General features: G+C 43.7%; 1 protein-coding gene across 13 annotated transcripts in view; it reads right to left on the bottom strand.

The window, feature by feature from the left end:
* Window positions 1-22,524, bottom strand: part of llgl2 (LLGL scribble cell polarity complex component 2) — a 137,209-nt gene that overhangs the window by 19,970 nt on the left and 94,715 nt on the right. For 6 of the 13 annotated variants that reach the window (XR_009785640.1, XR_009785639.1, XR_009785641.1 and 3 more), the window contains 4 exons: window positions 10,688-10,952; window positions 2,187-2,337; window positions 2,068-2,096; window positions 1,842-1,889 (listed from right to left, as the gene is read on the bottom strand). The exons of 1 other annotated variant lie outside the window; for it this stretch is intronic. Coding sequence is in view for 6 of the 12 variants with exons in the window: in XM_061756010.1 (XP_061611994.1) it covers window positions 1,842-1,889; window positions 2,068-2,096; window positions 2,187-2,337; window positions 10,688-10,952 (493 nt within the window). In the remaining 6 variants the exon portion in view is untranslated. Of the gene's footprint in view, window positions 1-1,841; window positions 1,890-2,067; window positions 2,097-2,186; window positions 2,338-10,687; window positions 10,953-13,855; window positions 15,725-18,508; window positions 18,669-22,524 lie in introns of those variants that run through there. 6 more of the 13 variants (XR_009785645.1, XM_061756014.1, XM_061756013.1 and 3 more) reach the window with 5 other exon arrangements.

The raw sequence follows: 22,524 nt of genomic DNA, 5'->3' as shown, positions 1-22,524 counted from the left end.
ACAATTAATACGCATCTTTGGTGAGTAAGATGTATTTTATCTAAAGTTTTGATGCTTTTGACATGTTAATAGAAGTTACAACTGATATAATGTAGTGTAGATGTTTGTCATTTTTGGGGAGGTGATGCTGGAAGATAAAAGTTTAACTATGTGTTTTTTTGCTTAAGTAATATTGTTATACATCAGGGGGCACCCACATTAATGAAACTGAGAGCTACTTCTTGGGTACTGATTAATGCGGACGGTTACCATTTTGATACACACTTCTGAAATAACAAAAATGCTTACATTAATTTTATGTTATTATTATGTTGTTATTAATAATTAATGATCATTTATGTAAGGACACTGTCCATCCCTATGCTCCAGCACGCCCACAACCCTAGTGAGGAGAAGTGGCTCAGAAAATGGATGGATGGATGGATGGATGTATTAGATGTAAGACCATGGATGTCAAGTTAATGTTTACCCTTAGTTTTAGCTTCGCCCCTGCCCCGAATCACTGCCATCCCAATAGACACACTTACACACATCCATCCACACACGTCAAACCTGACACGAACACCGATATAAGCCGACGAAGGGGGGATATGTAGCGGACATGCCATTAAAAGATGACACCCAGCACCCCAGTCTCGGGCTACAGCCGCTCTCCTCGCCGAGGTAGACGACCACGGAGTGGTGAGATTCAACTTCCCATACAGACGCTAGGTGAATTAAAAGCCAGGAGCATCAAAGTGGAGACAAAAGACATCTAGTTTTGCACCAGAACGCTAAATTAATTAACTTCCACCACCAGCCAGCCCGGAGAGCCTGCTGTGTACCCCGCCACTGGACAATGGACGGGGTACTCGCGACACCCACAGGCGGCGGAACGCCACGCGGGCAAATGCAGGTTCACTAACCACAATCTTTACCGGACTTGACTGGGATCTAATATTTTAAGAACTTTACATGAACGCCACTAGTGACTATATTTCTGAAAACTTGAATATCTGATGTCGAATATGTTGTCAACTGAACCAGATGAAATGTTTCACTCCACACCACACAAATGCCACATTGCAAATATTACAGTGTTCTCAATAATCACATAACACTTGAAACATTCGCAACAGGGATTAAAGAGGATGGGCGTGGGACAATGCAAAGCGGGAAAATGGTCTTGTTATGTTCAATCCAATAATTAATATTTTATTCCACTGGGTTTAAACCACGAAATAATCCTAAAATGGAAAAGTAACACTCAGCGGCGGTCCAGCTTCCCTTTTGGTCCTGAAGGTGGTGGGAAAGGAAGGAAGGTGTTTTATCCCAATCTCACATCACAAGTCAGTTTCCTTTGCCAATGTTCGCCTGTACTTTATTTGTTGTGTTTTTCTGTATTGCTTCCCTGTAGATTCCCCATGTTAGATCATTACATTTTCCATAAAATTCACTACCTGCATTGTTGTGTGTGTTTGGGTTTGCGGAAAGAAACCTCTGGCCATATAGAACGCTTATCAAAATTTCAGAAAGTGTAGCAACCTTCAGATTACGAGACTGATAAAAAGGTTTCTTGTCACTTTTCCCTAAATTGTATCCACAAATTGATGTGGTGCCCCTTTTACTAGATAAAATACTTGATTTATAACGCTGTAATTTAAAATTACGCTAAACCGGAAGTAACGAAGGCGTCGTTTCCAGCTCATTCTTTTCTCCTAAATTAATCACATTTTTATTTAACCCGTATACGCTACATGATTAACGCATTAAAGTCCCACCACTAATATAAATACATACACACACACACACACACACACACACACTTACACACAAAGACACACACACATACATTTACTCACCCTCATCATTCAGCAAAGCATGCTCCATAACACGTCTAGCTGAACTATCTGGAACACACACAGGTAGCAGCAAAATGAGTACTACAAGCTGCAGACCAGAGGAGAGAGGTCATTAACACAAGAACAAAGGTCATCAAATTGATATTTATACAGAGTATTTTCTTGGCAAAAAAGCACATGCATTTTAAGCCTGGTGCTGTATTACTAGCAAAGGTCTGTGTTTTACCTGAATTCTCACATTCTTGGCTGGTTTCTCTAGAATATGGTATATAAAAAAAATAAATTAAAAAAAAAATCATAATTAGTCCTAAAATCAACAACAAACAATTAAATGAGCAACCGAACCTGAGAGCAGATAAATATCCATCCCGCTTTGGTACACCTTGAGTTGAGGCGCCCAAATCAAGTGGAACCTCCACAAGACAGCTAGGCTCCACGAGGAAGCGACTGGACAGCGAAAAGCGCTCAAACTCAGATGGCGAGATCAAGTAGAAGCCTGAGGAGAGTCAGCAATAAATTTAACTACTTGCATAACTACATTTTACATGTGTAAACCTTAAAATAAAAACCGAATACTATGATTTGCAAATCCTTTTCAACCTATGTTCAATTGAATACACTACAAAGACAAGATTTTTTTTAGTAAGATGGTTACACCCAGCAGTGCAGCGGCTTCACAGGCTCTCAAGATTATGCACCTTGATAACGACTTTCAAGCCGAATTTAGTGCAATCTTAATGCCGATAATTCGTGTCAAGTATAGCTCGGACTAATTTTACCAATTTAGTGAGAGTTCAGGACAACTATTCCATCTACATTGAAACTACTCTCGGAAGATTGCAGCTCTTTTGAACAAAAGAGAAATGCTAAACAAGACGCGGAGATTCCGGCAAGAGGAAGTGATGCTCACGGATGCAGAAGCTAGGCAAACGAGCTGGCTGGCTAGTTCAACTAAAGGGTAACAAACTGACGGTACCATCACTCTTCCTTGCTAATGTTTGCTCACTGGACAATAAAATGGACTTAATTTGCCTGAGAATTGCTGGCTCGAACAAGATGAGGAATGAGAAAACATGGCAAAACAACAACATGCCCGACTCAGCCTTAGACATGAATGGATTACAGCTGTTCCGAGCTGATCGGGATTCCCATTCTGGGAAAAAAACGTGGTGGTGGACTCTGTATTTATATCAACAAAGGTTGGTGCACAAACAGTGGACTTATAGGGAACCATTGCTCCAAGGAAAAAAAGCATTTGACTTCGTTGCAGGACGCACTATCTACCCTGCAAGTTCACAACTGTTGCCCTGCGTTGGCTGGCGACCAGTTCAGGGTGTACCCCACCTCTCGCCTGAAGATAGCTGCGATAGGCTCCAGCACTATCAAATGGGGGTAAATTACGTTTTCACACAGGGCCAGGTAACTTTGAATAGTTTTTTTTTCCTAAATAAATTAAATCACCATGTAAAAACAGCATTTTAAGTTTATGTGGATTAATTTGTTTGATGATCTTAATATATAGTGGGGAAACTGTGCAAAAATATAAGAATTTGAGAAAGGGGCCAATACATTTTCTTGAGAATTATTGGGCTAATCTGGGACCTTGGGTATCTAATTTCGTGCCATGTCACGTGTAATGTGTGTTGGTATGACAACTGAAACCCTTGAATCCATGAATATTTAATGTTCAAAAAATTCAGGTAAAAAAATAAATAAATCTAATATTCACTCATTTTGAATTTGCCCGCACCACCAAAAAGATGGGACAGGGACGTGTACCACTGTATTACATCACCTTTCCTTTCAACAACACTCAATAAGCATTGGGAGCTGAGGACACTAACTGTTGAAGCTTTGTAACTTCAGCTGTTCAACAGTCCAGGATCTCTGTTGTCGTTTTTGGTGTATCATAATGCACCACAAATTTTCAATGGGAGACAGTTCTGGACTGCTGGCAGGCACTCTTTTACGACAAAGCCACGCTGTTGTAACGTGCGGAATGTGGCTTGGCTCTGTCTTGCTGAAATAAGCAGGGATGTCCCTGAAAAAAATGTTGCTTGGATGGCAGCACATGTTGCTCCAAAACTATGTACCTTTCAGCATTAATGGTGCCTTCACAGATGTGCAACTTAACCATACCATGGGCAGTAACACAACCCCCATACCATCACAAATGCTGGCTTTTGAACTTTCCGCTGATAACAACCCGGATGGTCCTATTCCTCTTTGGCCAAGAGGACATGACGCCCATGATTTCCAAAAACCATTTGAAATGTGAACTCATCATACCACAGCACACTTTTCCAATTTGCATCAGTCCATTTCAGATGAGCTTAGGCCGAGAGAAAACGGCGGTGTTTCTGGGTGTTGTTCATATCTGGCTGTTGCTTTGCATGGGAGTTTGCTCACTTGCTTTGGTAGCTGTAATAACAAACTGTGTTAACTGACAATTGTTTAATGAAGTTTTCCATAGCCCACGTGGCAGTATCCTTTACTCAATGATGCCAGTTTTTAAATGGCGTGCTGGCTGAGGGATCAAAGGTCACGGGCATTCAGTGTTGGTTTTCGGCTTTGCCACTTGCGTGAAGAGATTTCTCCAGATTATGTCAATATTTTTATATGGACTGTAGATGATGAAATCCTTAAATTCCTTGCAATTGTATGTTGAGAAACGTTCTTAAACTGCTAGACAATTTGCTGACACAGTTGTTCACAAAGTGGTGAACCTCACCCCATCCTTGTTTGTGAACAAATGAGCCTTTCGGGGATACTGCTTTTATACACAATCATGGCAGTCACCTGTTTCCAATTAACCTGTTCACCTATGGAATGTTCCAAATGTGTTTTTTGAACATTCCTCAACTTTCCCAGTCTTTTGTTGCCTGTCCCAGCTTTTTTTTAACGTGTTGCAGGCATCAAATACAAAGAGAAACTATAACGTTCATCAGTTTCAACATTAAAAATCTTGTCTTTGTAGTGTATTGAACTGAATATAGGTTGAAAAGGATTTTCAAATAATTGTATTGTGTTTTATCTACATTTTACACTAATGTCCCAACTTTATTGGAATTGGGGGTTGTACCGGTCCGAAAAGAACAATAGAATTGTAGTGACTATGGCCCGGTTGTCATAGCACCCCAACCGACAACTTGATAAACTGCATTCTTCCAAGCTGCCCCACTGCGCAAGACGGCCACAAGGATGCCTAATTTATCTCACCTGGACCTTAAACTAATTAACAGCTCCCTGAGAAATCTGGTTTCCAGTCATCAAAGACCCTTTGATGTGCAGAACTGATAGAGCGACCAAAAGGTTGAGAGAGCCTCTCTCCACTGGGAACTTTGCTGGAACGCGGATGGCCCCCGCTGGTGGTTAAGAATTATGAAAACCTGCGAACTTGCATTGGAAGTTTTTTTATTTTTTTTTACCGAAGATAAATGTCTGTTTTGATGTTTTACGAACTCTGCAGAAATATTCCAAATGTATGCCTTGATGTCTGTGTCATTGTGTCAGCTTTACAGGTCCAGCTGCGAGACTTTGAGAATTGTTCGTCTTGATTTGAAGTCAAACAAGATGCTGATTAGACAGCATGATTATTGCACAGGTGTAACATGGGCTGGCCACAATAAAAGGCCACTCTGAAATGTGCAGTTTTATCACACAGCACAATGGCCACAGATGTTCTGATGGAGCATGCAATTGACATCCTGACAGTAGGAATGTCCACCAGAGCTGTTGCCCGTGAAATGCTCATTTCTCTACCAAAGGTGTTTCAGACAATTTGGCAGTACATCCAACCGGCCTCACAACGCAGACCACGTGTAACCACACCAGCCCAGGCCCTCCACATCCAGCATGTTCACCTCCAAGATCGTCTGAGACCAGCCACCTGGAAAGCTGCTGCAACAATCGATTTGTATAACCAAAGAATTTCGGCACAAACTGTCAGAAACTGTCTCAGGGAAGCTCATCTGCATGCTCGTCTTCATCATCGGGGTCTTGACCTGACTGCAGTTCGTCGTCATAACACACTGGAGTGGACGAATGCTCACATTCGATGGCGTCTGGCACATTTTACACGTGTTCTCTTCACGGATGAATCCCGGTTTTCACTGTTCAGGGCAGATGGCAGACAGCGTGTGTGGCGTAGTGTGGGTGAGGGGTTTGCTGATGTTAACGCTGTGGATCGAATGGCCCATTTCCTGACCCCCCCAAACCCCTACAATGAAGCAAAATTGCACATTTCTGAGTGGTCGTTTATTGTGGCCAGCCTAAGGCACACCCGTGCAATAATCATGCTGTCTAATCAGCATCTTGATATGCCACACCTGTGAGGTGGGATGGATTATCTCGACAAATGAGAAATGCTCACTAACACATATTTAGACAGATTTGTTAACAATATTTGAGGGAAATGGACTCTTGTGTATGTAGAAAAAGTTTTAGATCTTTGAGTCCAGCTCACGAAAAATGGGAGCAAAAACAAAAGTGTTGCGTTTTTATTTTTGTTACTTACATACAAACCCTTTCCAAAAAAATTAAATGTCATGGAAAAGTTTATTTATTTCCATAATTCCATTCAAAATTTAAACTTCTTATTATAGATTAGATTATAGATTTAGGGCCCACAATTTAAATAATTTCAAGTATTTATTTGTTTATTTTTACATAATTTGTCACACACTAATCATCTACTAAACTCAACGTACCTGCACAGGTTTCCTCAGGTGTCACTAAATTGCTTCAGTTTGGTTCAAATGTATCAGTTTGGTTCAAACTGGGTAAGACTGCAGACTTGACAACTAGCCAGAAGACCATCATTGGTACCCTCCATAGGATGGGTAAGCCACAAAAGTTCATAGCTAAGGAGGCTGGCTGTTCACAGAGTCCTGTGTCCAAGCACATGAATGGAAAGTCTAGTGAAAGGACAAAATGTGGCAAGAGAAGATGCACCAGCAAAAGAGATGACCGTGGGCTTCAGTGGATTATCAAACAGAGAAGATACAAGAATCTATAAGAGATCCAGAAAGAGTGGAATGAGGCGGGAGTCACAGCTTCAAAAACCACCACATTCAGACGCATTTCCAGGAGATGGGCTACAACTGTCGGGTTCCTCGGGTCAAGCCACTTCTGAGCCTGAGCCAACGTAGGACTCGTCTCAACTGGGCCAAGGAGAAGAACGACTGGACTGTTGGCCAGTGGTCCATGGTCCTCTTTTCCGACGAAAGTAAAGTGTGCCTTTCATTCGGGAATCAAGGTCCCAGGGTTTGGAGGAAGGCGGATGAAGAACAGATCCGAAGCTGCTTGAGGTCCACTATGAAATATCCACAGTCAGTCATGATTTGGGGTGCAAAGGCCAGTACCGGTGTTGGTGAACTCTGCTTTCTTCAATCCAACATCACCACAATGGTCTATGTTTTAGAGGACTTCATGATTCCTTCTGCTGAGGATCTGTATGGAGATGCGGATTTCTTCTTCCAGCAGGACCTGGCCCCTGCCCATACCGCCAGAAGCATCAAAACCTGATTTGATGCACATGCCACACAGTGCTTGACTGGCCGGCCAACTCGCTGGATCTAAACCCTATTGAGAATCTTTGGGGTATTATCAGGAGGAAAATGAGGGGCACCAGTACCGCCAGAAGCATCAAAACCTGATTTGATGCACATGCCACACAGTGCTTGACTGGCCGGCCAACTCGCTGGATCTAAACCCTATTGAGAATCTTTGGGGTATTATCAGGAGGAAAATGAGGGGCATCAGACCCAAAAACAAAGAAGAACTGAGAGCAAGCATCAAGGAACTCTGGGTTTCCATAACTCCCAGGCAATGCCACAGGCTGATTGCCTCAATGCCACAGTGCATCGAGGCAGTGATTAAAGCAAAGGGATTCCCAACCAAGTGTTAAAGATTAACATATAATTTTGAAAGCACCATATTTTGATTGATTTAATGTGACCCTAATTTCTCTCTCTTTTTTTTCCTACAAAAACTGAAGTAAATGGTGATTTCTTCACAGTATTCTAATTTTCTGAAATCTGATTTTGTGGGTTTGGAAGCCCAAATTATGTAAAAAATAAACTAATAAATACTTGAAACTGTTTAAATTGCTGGCCCTAAATCTATAATCTATGAAAGTTACTTTTTGAATGGAGTTATGGAAATCAATACTTTTCCATGATAATCAAATTTTTTTGGAAAGGAGTTATGGAAATCAATACTTTTCCATGATATTAAATTTTTTTGGAAAGGGTCTGTGTGTGTGTGTCTTTATATATATATATCCCCTAAATGCCCAACGCATTGTCGTCACTTAGGAGCTTAACTGTAGGTAAAGCTACGGGACTAAATTTGGGCAATCTGCTAACACCCATTGGGCCAGCGTGGCAGATTAAGGCCTATTCCTTCTTCATGGCAGGACAACAAAAAACACGGCCCTCATTCCCCACAGGCCGAAGAGCCGAGCAGAGGGTTCTAAGAATTACCGGGTTAATTATGGCTGCTTACGGACAACGGACTTGGCTATGCTAGACCAGAATACGGTTACTCCTACAAACATTTTAAGTCAAACCAAAGGACAACCTTTAGAAGTAGCAAGAAAGAAGCAAAAAAGACACAACGCACGTAATCTTATTTTTGGGACGCTCAACGATTCTCAACTAGAAGAGCTACAACATCAAATGGGATATAATTGGACTTTGTGAAATATGTCGGAAAGATGAAGCTATGTTGACTCTTGATAATGGCCATCTATTTTATTACAGAAGATATGAATGCGGACACAATGGTGGAGTTGGTTTCATTATTAATAAACGTATCACCAATTACGTTACCTGCGTCAAAAGTATTTCCGACAGAATCGCCACATGTACCATTGCTATTAGAAAGCGTTACTTCAATTGATACAAATATATGCGCCGACCATTAGCCACACCGACGATGAGGTGGAAGCGTTTTATGAAAATTTATCCAGTCTTTATAATCAATCGAAGCACAAATTTCAAATAGTCATTGATGGCCTTCACTCTGGCGAGAAATCAATTGGAGCCTACGGAATACGATCGAGAGACGAAAGAGGAGAACGCTTAATAGAATTTGCTGAACAAGAAGACTTATACTTTATCAATTCATTCTTTAAAAAGAAATGGAACAGAAAGTGAAAAGCCCCAAAGGTAACACTAGCATCATAGACTACGTCCTGTCCAACAATAAAGGGGTATTTACGGATTGCACCCCCCTAAAAAATGTTTACATTGGAAGTGACCACAGATTGGTTCGGGTCAAAGTACAAATCAACTGCCAACTTGAACGAAATAACTTCCTAAGCGCAAGCTTACCAATCTAAACAATTCAAGAAAGAAGCGATGAGTTTCAAATACGTTTGGCTAACGCTTTAAAGCTCTTCTAACGCTGGAAGACACAGATTTGTCCACACACAATGACGAAATTGTAAACGGTGTTGTTCAAACTGCACACAAAGTTGTGCCATCAATGAGAAAGACAACAACATCCAGAATATCTAATGCTACTTTCGACTTAATGAAAAAGCGACGAGAAATGAAGAAAAGGGGCAGCATTATTAACAAAATTGAATATGTTGAATTGTGCAAGACAATTCTGAAAAAGATACGAGAAGAATTGAGAACTTACAATGCTCGGCTTGTTCAGAAAACACTTGAAGCTGGACATGGAATAAAAAACGTTAAACGCGCATTAATTCACCACAAGAAAATAATTTTTGGTTTGAAAATGGCAGACGGAACGATATGTCACAGCCGCCAAGAAATCGTACGTGTTACAGAATTTTATACAAACCTATACAGTGACCCTCAACGAATGATTACTGGAAAGCTAGAAGCAGACCCAGTTCCATGTATCCTGAATGAAGAGGTTGAAAACGCTATTAGTTTACTTAAGGCCGAAAAGATTGTGGTCTGGATAAAATTTCTGTTGAAATGCTTAAAGCAGGAGGCAACAAACTTGATAAGATCCTTGTAAAACTATTTCAAAGCTGCTTGGACTTGCGAGCAGTATCGGCGACATGGAAAGACGCAGAAATCATTTTTGCTACATAAATCAGGCGATAAAATGGACCTAAGAATTTATCGCCCAATAAGTCTGTGTATATATATATATATATATATATATATATATATATACACAAAAAAATACTTTTTTTTTTTCCCAGGGGTCAGTCCGCGGTCTACTAGTAGATTGTGATCGACTGGTTGGGCTCTCCTGGTCTGAAGGCCTGCAAAATTGATTTCACAGTTCTGCCCTCACATTTTCTCTGTCCATGACTTGGCAGCTAGGCTGGGCAAAGATCTGCGAATTTCAAGCCACGGCTGGACTAAACTGTCAAAGCCAAAGGTTAGACAGGGCTGCATTAAGATTTGTTGGATGCACAGTTTAGTATTCGCTAACAGTGTTAGCTTCTGATAAGCGTCAATTTACCCTCATCAATCCGTTTGTTACCTGCTTCTGATTGGAGCTCATTTGGGCAAATTTCCTCTTAGCGGTTTGCAAAGACTGAGCACTAAAAAGTGATGATATAATTGAAAAAAATGATAAGAATGTTTGAGACTACAGTGGACCCCCACCAAACACAAGGAATAGGGACCGGGCTCGACTGCAAATGGCAAAAATCTGTGAATAATTTCTCCCATAATAATTGCATTGACAAAAAATAAATAAATTTAATTTTAAAATAAAAAATAACCTTGTTAAATTTCATGTATAGGGGAATCCACAGGTGCCGAACAGCGAACATGCGAGAATCCACTGTATTCTGTAATATGCCAGCAAGATTTTATTTTATAGAGATTGAGACCTGTTCACACTTTTACCTTGGCCATGTTTTGTGAAGACACAGGAAGCAATGCCGCTTACATCTTCTTTCCGGATACAGGGGAAACGCACCTGCAGCTTCACCCCCGGTAGTGATACCACATGAAGGTCACCTTGATTTGTCAAAACCACCAGGCCACTCTCGCCATAATCCTCTGATCGACTGCTGCCGAACCAGGCCACGCCAACCCGCCGTACTCTGGAGCCATCCATGGCTGTTAGCTTCAGCTTCATCTTGGCACTCACTTTAGGAAGGGTGAAAACCTATATAAAAGAAAGTACAGTGCTGTATGCAGGTAATATAATCCAGTTGTTAATTTATTTTCCATTTCAGGTCTATTATCAGATCATCGCCTACCACTGTGGGGGACCTTGGTTCAAGACCCCGACTGGACCATCTGCCAACATCCCCCAGACTCACGGCTGTGGTGTCCTTGAGCAAGACACTGATACCCCGAAATGCTCCCCGGGCGCTTCAGCTGCCCCCTGCTCCAGTGTGTTCCACTAACATGTGTATGTGTTTACCGTGATGGGTTAAATGCAGAGAACAAATTTCGTGTGCATGCATGCATGTTCATGACAATAAAAGGTGATTCTTCTTCTTCTTCTTCTTCTTCTATTACAAGCTATAAAATAAAACTTCTCTGATCATATTAAAATGACTGAATTTCGTATCGGGTTGAGACAAATTTGGAATTTTTAAAATTTTAATTTAGTAACTCCCCTCCTTGAGCCGTCACCTTATCATGGTGGAGGGATTTGTGTGTCCCAATGATCTTAGGAGCTAAGTTGTCTGGGGCTTTATGCCCTTGGCAGGGTCACCCATGGCAAACAGGTCCTAGGTGGGGGACCAGACAAATCACGGCTCCAAAAACCCCTATGACGAGTACAATAAATGGATTCAGGTTTCCCTTGCCCGAACGCGGGTCACCAGGGGCCCCCTCTGGAGCCAGGCCCGGAGGTGGGGCTCGAAGGCGAGCGCCTGGCGGCCGGGCCTGCACCCATGGGGCCCGGCCGGGCACAGCCCGAAAGGGTAACGTGGGTCCCCCTTCCCATGGGCTCACCACCTGTGGGAGGGGCCATAGGGGTCGGGTGCAGTGCGAGCTGGGCGGTGGCCAAAGGCGGGGACCTTGGCGATCCGATCCCCGGCTACAGAAGCGGGCTCTTGGGACGTGGAACGTCACCTCTCTGGCAGGGAAGGAGCCCGAGCTGGTGTGTGAGGTCGAGCTTGGGCTCTGGTACCAGTCCTCTCAAGAGGGGTTGGACTCTCTTCCACTCTGGAGTTGACCACGGTGAGAGGCGCCGAGCAGGTGTGGGTATACTTATTGCTCCCCAGCTCGGCGCCTGTACGTTGGGGTTCACCCAGGTGGACGAAAGGGTAGCCTCCCTCCGCCTCCGGGTGGGGGGACGGGTACTGACTGTTGTTAGTGCCTATGCACCAAACAGCAGTTCAGAATACCCAATCTTTTTGGAGTCCTTGGAGGGGGTGCTGAAGAGCGCTCCCGCTGGGGACTCCATCATTCTGCTGGGGGACTTCAACGCTCACGTCAGCAATGACAGTGAGACCTGGAAGGGCGTGATAGGGAGGAACGGCCCCCCCAAGCATAAGGGTGTCCACAGGTGCACTTGGTACCAGGACACCCTAGGTCGCAGTTCGATGATCGACTTTGTGGTCGTGTCATCGGACTTGCGGCTGCCTGTCTTGGACACTCAGGTAAAGAGAGGGGCGATGGTGGTGAGTTGGCTCTGATGGTGGGGGAAGATGCCGGTCCGACGTGGCAGGCCCAAACGTATTGTGAGGGTCTGCTGGGAACGTCTGGCGGAATCCTCTGTCAGAAGGAGTTTCAAATCCCACCTCCAACAGAACTTTGCTCATGTTCCGGGGGAAGGCGGGGGACATCGAGTCCGAGTGGACCATGTTCCGCGCCTCCATTGCTGAGGCGGCCCTACCGGAGCTGTGGCTGTAAGGTGGTCAGTGCCTGTCGTGGCGGCAATCCCGGACACCAACGGTGAGGGATGCCGTCAAGCTGAAGAAGGAGTCCTATCGGGCCTTTTTGGCATGTGGGACTCCTGAGGCAGCTGATGGGCACCGGCTGGCCAAGCGGAATGCAGCTTTGGTGGTCACTAAAGCAAAAACATGGGAGGAGTTCGGCGAGGCCATGGAGAAAGTCTTCCGGACGGCTTCGAGGACATTCTGGTCCACCATCCGGCGTCTCAGGAGGGGGAAGCAGTGCACCATCAACACTGTGTATAGTGGGGATGGGGGCGCTGCTGACCTCGACTCGGGACGTTGTGAGCCGGTGGGGAGAATACTTCGAAGACCTCCTCAATTCCACCGACACGCCTTCCCATGAGAGAGCAGAGTCTGCGTTCTCTGAAGCGGGCTCTTCTATCTCTGGGGTTGAGCTCACCGAGGTGGTTAAAAAGATCCACCCCTGGGGCCTTGCCAGGAGGAGATTCGCCCGGAGTTCCTCAAGGCTCTGGATGTTGTAGGGCTGTCCTGGTTGACACGCCTCTGCAACATCGCGTGGACATCGGGGACAGTGCCTCTGGATTGGCAGACTGGGGTGGTGGTCCTCCTTTTTAGGAAGAGGGACCGGAGGGTGTGTTCCAACTACAGGGGGATCACACTCCTCAGCCTCCCTGGTATGGTCTATTCAGGGGTGCTGGAGAGGAGGGTCCGTCGGGAAGTTGAATCTCAGATTCAGGAGAAGCAGTGTGGTTTTCGTCCTGGTCGTGGAACAGTGGACCAGCTCTACACCCTTGGCAGGGTCCTCGAGGGTGCATGGGAGTTCGCCCAACCAGTCTACGTGTTTTGTGGACTTGGAGAAGGCCTTCGACCGTGTCCCTCGGTGGGTCGTGTGGGGGGTGCTTCGGGAGTATGGGATACCGAACCCCCTGATACGGGCTGTTCGGTCCCTTTACGACCGGAGTCAGAGTTTGGTCCGCATATCCGGCAGTAAGTCGGTTTCCGGTGAGGGTTGGACTCCGCCAAGGCTGCCCTTTGTCACCGATTCTGTTTATAACTTTTATGGACAGAATTTCTAGACGCAGCCGAGGCGTAGAGGGGGTCCGGTTTGGTGGCCTCAGTATTGCATCTCTGCTTTTTGCTGATGATGTGGTTATGTTGGCTTCATCAAGCCGTGACCTCCAACTCTCACTGGAGCAGTTCGCAGCTGAGTGTGAAGCGGCTGGGATGAGAATCAGCACGTCCAAATGAGACTGAGACCATGGTCCTCAGTCGGAAAAGGGTGGCGTGCCCTCTCCAGGTCGGGGATGAGATCCTGCCCCAAGTGGAGGAGTTCAAGTATCTTGTGGTCTTGTTCACGAGTGAGGGAAGAATGGAACGGGAGATTGACAGGCGGATCGGTGCAGCGTCTGCAGTGATGCGGACTTTGTATCAGTCCGTTTGGTAAAGAATGAGCTAAAGGCGAAGCTCTCGATTTACCGGTCGATCTACGTTCCTACCCTCACCTATGGTCACGAGCTGTGGGTCGTGACCGAAAGAATAAGATCCCGGATACGAGTGGCCGAAATGAGTTTCCTCCGCAGGGTGTCTGGGCTCCCCCTTAGAGATAGGGTGAGAAGCTCGGTCATCCGGGAGGATCTCAGCATAGAGCCGCTGCTCCTTCACATCGAGAGGAGCCAGATGAGGTGGCTGGGGCATCTGATTCGGATGCCTCCTGGACGCCTCCCCGGTGAGGGTGGCCTGGGAACGCCTTGGGATCCCCCCGGAAGAGCTGGATGAAGTGGCTGGGGAGTGGGAAGTCTGGGCGTCCCTGCTAAAGCTACTGCCCCCACGACCCGGCCTTGGATAAGCGGTAGAAAATGGATGGATGGATGGATTTAGAAAGTAATTTAATTTCACAAAATGACCACGTGTAATCATCACTGGAACTGTGTGAGAGATGTGCCATTGCTGTTGATACGGCACAATTTGGTATACAGTAATCCCTTTCTATATCACGCTTCACTAATTGCGGATTCAGTGATTTTTGTAGCTTTTTTTTTTTTTTTACATTTTTTTTTTTTTTTTTTTATAGATAGTGCTGTTGCGAGTACGCATTGACAAAAAAGGTGCGACCGGCAAACCCCCCAACAACTTGATAAACTGCATTCCGGTTCATGTCAGCCGGACCTGAAACTAATTAACAGTTCCCCGAGAAACCTGGGCTTCCAGTCATCAAAGACCAACGGGGGTGCGCAAGTCCAAGATACCGACCAAAAGTTTGGAAAATCCGCTGGTCATAGCAAGCCAAGATAAAGTTCAAAGAACATTTGCTCTTTGAAATGCATGCAAGATCCACTGGGAACATTGCTGGAACGCGGATGACACCCGCTGGCGGTTGAGAGTTACTGCAAACCTGTGGACTCATACTCAAAGTTTTTTTTAACCGAAGATAAATGTCTGTTTTGATGTTTTACATACTCTGCAGAAATATTCCAAATGTACCCCTTGATGTCTGTGTCATTGTGTCAGCTTTACAGGTCCAGCTGCAAGACTTTGAGAATTGTTCGTCTTGATTTGAAGTCAAACAGTACGAAAAGTTGTATTGAACAATAAGCTGTGGATTTGCCAAGACTAAAGTTTAAACAACCATTCTATATGCTTGATCTATGTAAGAGTACAAAGTTGGGAGTATTTTATATTTATGTTTGATATTTACACCATTTTTATGGCTAAATTGTAGACCAAAATTCAAGTCGATGGGTGTGATCTTCTCCAGTTTCCCCGTCTCTTAAACACACCTTCTGGGTATTTAACCTTTGACTCCCGCCTCCTTTTGGCTTTTGTTCACTCTGGCTTTTGGTTCTCTCTTCCTCCTGACTAACATCTCTCCAGCTACGGGGTGGCTTCGCCGCCCCTCCCCCCTCCCCTTTTTGTTCGAATACGCGGTTCGGCCAGCGCAAGCCTGGGATGGAGACTTGGGTTCCCGGCCTACGTGGGTCACCGCTAGGCAATCAAAGCAGCTGCTACTAAAAGTACCAGGTACGCTTCCAGGAAGCGGGAACTCTCGGAAGTTGCCAGCGGGTCCCTGAAAAGGCAGGCAGAGAAACGATCACATTATCCCACAGACGCGTGAAGAACAACTTCCCTTTTTCTTCTCCCGCCTGTTTTATTTTATTTTTGTGCATCCTTTTTCTTCAACTAAACCTGCCTCCGTTTCTCCCGAGAAAACTGAGAAAGACCACCCCAGAACCAACCTATAAACGGTCGTGAGTACAGCACTGTAATCGTTGCCAGGATGTACAAGATTAGCCTTATAATTATGGGGAAATTCTATATTCACACAAATCCCAACTTTCCTCTCTCTCTCGCTATGACTCAACTCATTTCACGCACACATTTTTATTCCAATCACACGTGATGTCATCCTCCCTTTACGTATGCGTAGTTTCTTTCTATTACTGTTATTCATGTTTTCTTTTTGTAGTTAGATCCCTCTGTATTGTTTCCCTGTAGTTTTCCCTATAGATTTCATTAAATTTTCAATAAAATTGTGTGTAAAATTCCACTGCCTGTCTTGTTTTTGTGTGTCTGAGTTACAACAATAAACCACTGTTATCTAGAACTCTTATTTCGTCCGTGTAACAGCCTTCTGGATTATGAGACTGGTTTTTCGTCCCTTTTCCTCAAATTTACACATAAAAAGAGACGTGGTGCCCCTTTTCGAGACAAAGATAGGTTGATTATAACGTTAAACGTAAATGGAATTAAACCGTAACACAGCCGTTCACCTCCGGCGTATTCTTTGTCCAAAATTAATTACGTCTTTATCCAGAACCAAAATACGCTACAGTGCAGTTAATCATCTGCACATTTTTTATAGTTAGCTTTATTGGCTATATGATTTTAATGTTGAGTATGACTCACATACAGTAAGTCCAATTGGGCAGCATTTGGTAACTCACCAAATTGCTTGAGGATACAAAGAACATGACCGAAAAGCGCCACTGTTTAAAACACAAGCCACATCCAGAGTTTTATGAAACAAATTCACAAATACAGAGCTGCCAAATGTTACGGAATGTCCGTATTTTGTTATGGAAACCACTGAACATTGACTTGTTACGGCCGTAACACTGACTGTTCCGGATATTGAAAAAAAAAAGAGGTGAAAGTTCTCTTTGCGTCCAGTGTCAACGCATTGTAAGTCACTGATCATCACCTCCATGGTAGCTAATAAGCTACTTGTCTCACCATGCTTCTTACAAGTGTCACGAAGGGAGGATAGGCGAAGACGATGTCAGAGCCATTCTAAATGCTACGCTATTATGTCATGCAGTCGCAAAACATCGAAATAAGTGATTTGGTGAAACGACACACTTAGGTCACATAGGTCTGGCTGGAACAGAGTTTTCGCAGCGAGTAACCAACTTTGAAGAAAAAAATAATAGGCCAAAGAATACGTTTAGAGATAAAAAATATAAAATCATACACGTCCACACAGGACGATGCATCTGAACCGGAAATGAATTCGTACGTCACTGCATATGTCACTTCAGAACGTTGGCAGGTTAAATGTATATTACTATTATTAAAAAGTATTTGTAATGTAAGATAACCTTTATTAGTCCCACAATGGGGATATTTGCATTGTTTTAGCACCAATTGTGGATATAGGAAATATAAATATGTAACACAAATAGCATGCAAGACGTAATTACATTTCTTGTTCATGCATGTACTTCTTGTACGCGTACATTCTTCTTGTACAAGTACATCGCACAAAACAGAAAACAAAACAATTGTCCTGTCATAAACTATGCAATTCAGTTTATCAGCATTGTTATTTGTTTGTTACAAAATAGAGTGCTGAGTTTTAATTTTGATGTTTAAGATCTTTTGTTACCAGGTTTGAAAACAGAATTGGCAAAGGTGAATTAATCCATAGACAGATATCTTTGATGATGGAACGTCAAAATCTCATATACAGTGCTGTGAAAAACTAGTGGCCCCCTTCTCAAATTCTAATATTTTTGCCTAGTTTCGCCACTTAAATGTTTAAGATCATCAAACAAATGTAAATATCAGAGAACTATAATCCAAGTGAATTTAAAATGCTTTAAATGGTTTCATTTATTAAGGGAAAAACATTTTTTTATGTTACCTGGCCCTGTGTGAAAAAGTAAATAACCCCTAATCACATTTTTTTGTTGTTAATTTTTACTGATCACCTCCAGACCTGTTCAATCAAGAAATCACTTAAACATAATCTGTCTGACAAAATCAAGGCGGACAAAAGATCTTAAAAAGCTACAACAAAATGACACGATCCAAAGAAATTCCAGAACAATAGAGAAATAAAGTAATTGACATCTATCATCAGTCTGGAAAGGGTTCAAAAAGCCATTTTTGAAGCTTTAGGATTTCAGCGAGAGCCATTATCTTCACATGGAGAAAACATGGAAGAGTGGTGAACCTTCCCAGGAGTGGCCGGCCTACAAAGATTACCCCAAGAGAACAGCAATGACTCATCCAGGAGGCCACAAAGGGACTCAGGACAACTTCTAAAGTCCAGCAGGTCTCCATTGCCTCAGTTAAGGTCAGTGTTCATGACACAACAATAAGGAAGAGACCGGGCAGAATTGGCATACATGGCAGAGTTCCAAGGTGAAAACCAGCACTGACCAAAAAGAACACAAAGGCTTGTTTTACTTTTGCCAAAAAAAGAAAAAACATTGAATAATTCCCAAGACTTTTGGCAGAATATTATATGGATTGACAAGATGAAAGTTGAGCTTTTTGGAAGGTGTGTGTCTTGTTACATCTGGTGTAAATGTAGCACATCATTTCAGAAAAAGAACATCATTCATACCAACAGTTAAACATCGTGGTGGTAGTGTGATGGTCTGCTTTGCTCCTTCAGGACCTGGACAACTTGCTCCGATTGATGGAACCATGAATTTCTGCTCTTTAATAGAAAATCCTGAAGGAGAATATCAGTTTGTGACCTCAAGCTGAAGCGCACTTGGGTTCTGTAGCAGGATAACAATCAAAAACACACCAGCAAGTCAACTTCTGAATGGCTTAAAAGAACAAAATGAAGGTTTTGGAGTGGTCTAGTCAAAGTCCAGACTAGAATCTGATTGAAATGAAGTGGCATGACCTTAAAAAGGCCATTTATGCTTGAAAAACCTCAATTATTATAAATAATAATAATTAATAATAATTCTGCAAGGAAGAGTGGGCCAAAATATATCTGCAGCATTGTGAAAGACTCATTGCCAGTTATATATATTAAAAAAACAACAACAACAACACTTGATTTCAGTTGTTGCTAGCCCAACCAGTTATTAGGTTTAGGGGGCCATTACAGGGCCAGGTAACTTTGAATATTTTTTTTACCCCGTAATAAATGAAATCATCATTTAAAAACAGCGTTTTAAATTAACTTGGGTTATATTTGTCTGATATTTACATTTGTTTGATGATCTTAAATATTAAATAGGGGAAACTATGGAAAAATATAAGCTTTTGAGAAGGGGGCAATACTTTTTCACAGCATTGTACTGGTACTTTGATTCAGGCTGCATCTGCGTCCACGATTACAAGGTTGATGTAATAAAAACAAAATGACAAATATTTAAGCCCTAATTTATTAACAATTATGATTATGACTGTCGCACGGAAATGTTCTTGACAAAATTTTGAAAATATGGAAATTCAGACAAATTTGGACAAATTGTTCTGGAATTGAATTTTTGTAGGTTGGCAGCTGTGCAAATACCAATCTTAGCCAGACGACGAGCTAATGCACACACACAACATCGACAGGAACAAATGCAAGAGTAACATTTAGCTTGATTTTCTACTACAGTACTTTAAAAAGATCACCGCAATTAATTCTACATGGTCAGGAATGGTGGCGGCACGGTGGCCGACTGGTTAGAGCGTCAGCCTCACAGTTCTGAGGAGTGGGGTTCAATCCCCGGTCCCGCCTGTGTGGAGTTTGCATGTTCTCCCCGTGGTGCGTGGGTTTTCTCCGGGCACTCCGGTTTCCTCCCACATCCCAAAAACATGCTTTAATTCGAGACTCTAAATTGCCCGAAGGTGTGAATGTGAGTACGAATGGTTATTTGTTTGTATGTACCCTGCGATTGGCTGGCAACCAGTTCAAGGTGTACCCCCGCCTCCTGCCCGATGATAGCTGTGATAGGCTAAAACAATGTTTTTAAAAAGGCAGCGGGAGCAAAACTGAGTTCGGTTGTACTTTATTGAAGTATTTAACAATGTACTCATGTTATTTTTTGATCAATCCTCATCCACAAATCCATCAAAGTCCTCATCTTCTGTATCCGAAATGAACAGCTGGGCAAGTTCTCCATCAAACACGCCAGGTTCCCTCTCGTCATTGTCAGAGTCGGGGGGCTGTTCAGCAATTATGCCGGCTTTTGCGAAAACTCGGACAACAGTCAAAGCAGATACCTTAGGCCAAGCATCCACAATCCATTCACATATGGTGGCATTGCCTCCCACTCTTAGTTGCACTTGGTTTTTCACAGCGGCTGTGAGATGGCCGCGCATGGAGTCACAGATCAACAGGGACGGTGACGCGTGGAAAAAAACATCCGGTCTCTTTACGTACACCTCAATCAGCCACTCTCTCATTTTCTCCTCGTCCATCCAGCCATTTCGATTGGCCTTAACGATGACTTCGGCTGGAAACTTTTCTTTAGGCAGCGTCTTCCTCTTAAATAGGTGCCAGTTTCTGTCCATTACCATGGCAACCAAGCACAACAGTAAAAGCCAACTTCTCGTGCCCTGTCGTGCGTATTGCAACCGTGGTGGTCCCCTTCTTCTCTACAGTGTGGTTCACCGGGATGTCGAAAGTGAGCGAAAGTGAGCGGCACCTCGTCCATGTTGGTGATGTGGTTGGGCTGGATGTGTTTGTCAGCAATCTTTTTACTGCAGTGGAAGATGGCCAGCTTTTTCTTGTAATCCGCCGGAAGTTGCTGCCCCATGGTAGTCCTTGCCCGGATGGATAGATGGCGCCATTTCCATCCATCCATCCATTTTCTGTGCCGCTTCTCCTCACTAGGGTCGCGGGCGTGCTGGAGCCTATCCCAGTTGTCATCGGGCAGGAGGCGGGGTACACCCTGAACTGGTTGCCAGCCAATCGCAGGGCACATAGAAACAAACAACCATTCGCACTCACAGTCATGCCTACGGGCAATTTAGAGTCTCCAATTAATGCATGTTTTTTTTGGGATGTGGGAGGAAACCGGAGTGCCCGGAGAAAACTCACGCAGGCACGGGGAGAACATGCAAACTCCACACAGGTGGGGACGGGGATTGAACCCGGGTCCTCAGAACTGTGAGGCTGACGTTCTAACCAGTCGGCCACCGTGCCGCCTGGCGCCATTTCATAAAACAAAAGCACCAAGACGGACCTCCTTGAAAATGTTCGATTTTCATTTCTTCTGCAAGCATTATTGCCCTCAGTCGAATGGTGACTGTAGAGACGCTTCTCCCGGCTGTTCTTTCCTCATTAATCCATTGCTCAAGTTGGTTTTCCAACTCGGGCCGCCTCGCCTTGTTTCCGCGGAAACTCAGCTTCGTCTTCTTGACTTGGCGAAGCTCGTTTTCCTGCTTCCTTCACTTGCGAACCAGGGATTCTTTGATCTTGAATTCTCTCGCGGCTGCTCGATTCCCATGTTCCTCCGCATAACTGACAGCTTGCAGTTTAAACTGTGCTTCGTAAGCGTGTCTCTTCATAGGTGCCATTTTCGGGGGTCCATAGCCAAACCGATGCACATACCGGAACTATATACCTACTGGGGGCGTGTCTTTAGCATCCTCTGTCACGCCCACCCTTCCCCCTTTACGTCCTCAGTCACGTCCGCCTTCCTCTAAATAAGCAGCGTGTCGGCAGGAAATGCTCCCAGTCAGTCAAGCGGAGCGCTCATTAAAGTCACACAACAACATTTACAGATTTTGGAACTCGGTGCACACATAAGGCGCGACGCATTATAAGGCGCCCCGTCCATTTTGGAGAAAATTTAAGACTTTTAAGTGCGCCTTATGGTCGTGAAAATACGGTATATCCAATTGAATATACAACAAACGCAAGATATACTGTTCAAACTGATGAACATGATTGTTTTATTTTTCAAATATGCTCTCATTTTGAATTTGATTCCTGCAACACATTCCAAAAATGCTGGGACAGGAGTGACAAAAGACTGGGAAAGTTGAGGAATGCTCAAAAAGACACCTGCCGGAACATTCCACAGGTGAAAAGGTTAATTAGAAACAGGTGAGTGTCATGACTGGGTTTATCAGGAGGATCCCCGAAAGGCTCAGTTATTCACAAGCAAGGATAGGTGAGGTTCACCACTTTGTGAACAACTACCTGAGCAAATAGTCCAACAATTTAAGAACATTTCTCGTGCAATTGCAAATAATTTCATCATCAACGATCTATATCATCATCAAAAGATTCACAGAATCTGGGGAAATCTCTGCACGTAAGCAGCAAGGCAGAAAACCAACATTGAATGTCCATGACCTTCGATCCCTCAGGTGGCACTGTATTAAAAACAGCATAATTGTATAAAGGATATTGCCACGTGGACTCATAACACTTCATAAAACTATTGTCAGTTAACTCAGTTTGTTGCTACATAGACAGTCCCCTCCAAAAGTATTGGAATGGAAAGGTCAATTTCTTTATGTTTGTTGTATACTGAAGACATTTGGGTTTCAGATCAAAAGATGAATATGAGACAAAAGTTAAGAATTCCAGCTTTTATTTCATGGTATTTACATATAGATGTGTTAAACAACTCAGTCCTGTGTTCTTCCATCACAGTCTGGTTTGGTGCTGCTACA

This window comes from Phyllopteryx taeniolatus, chromosome 19 (assembly GCF_024500385.1).
Source record: "Phyllopteryx taeniolatus isolate TA_2022b chromosome 19, UOR_Ptae_1.2, whole genome shotgun sequence".
Lineage (NCBI taxonomy): Eukaryota > Metazoa > Chordata > Actinopteri > Syngnathiformes > Syngnathidae > Phyllopteryx > Phyllopteryx taeniolatus.
This window is presented reverse-complemented; position numbering and strand designations above follow the sequence as displayed.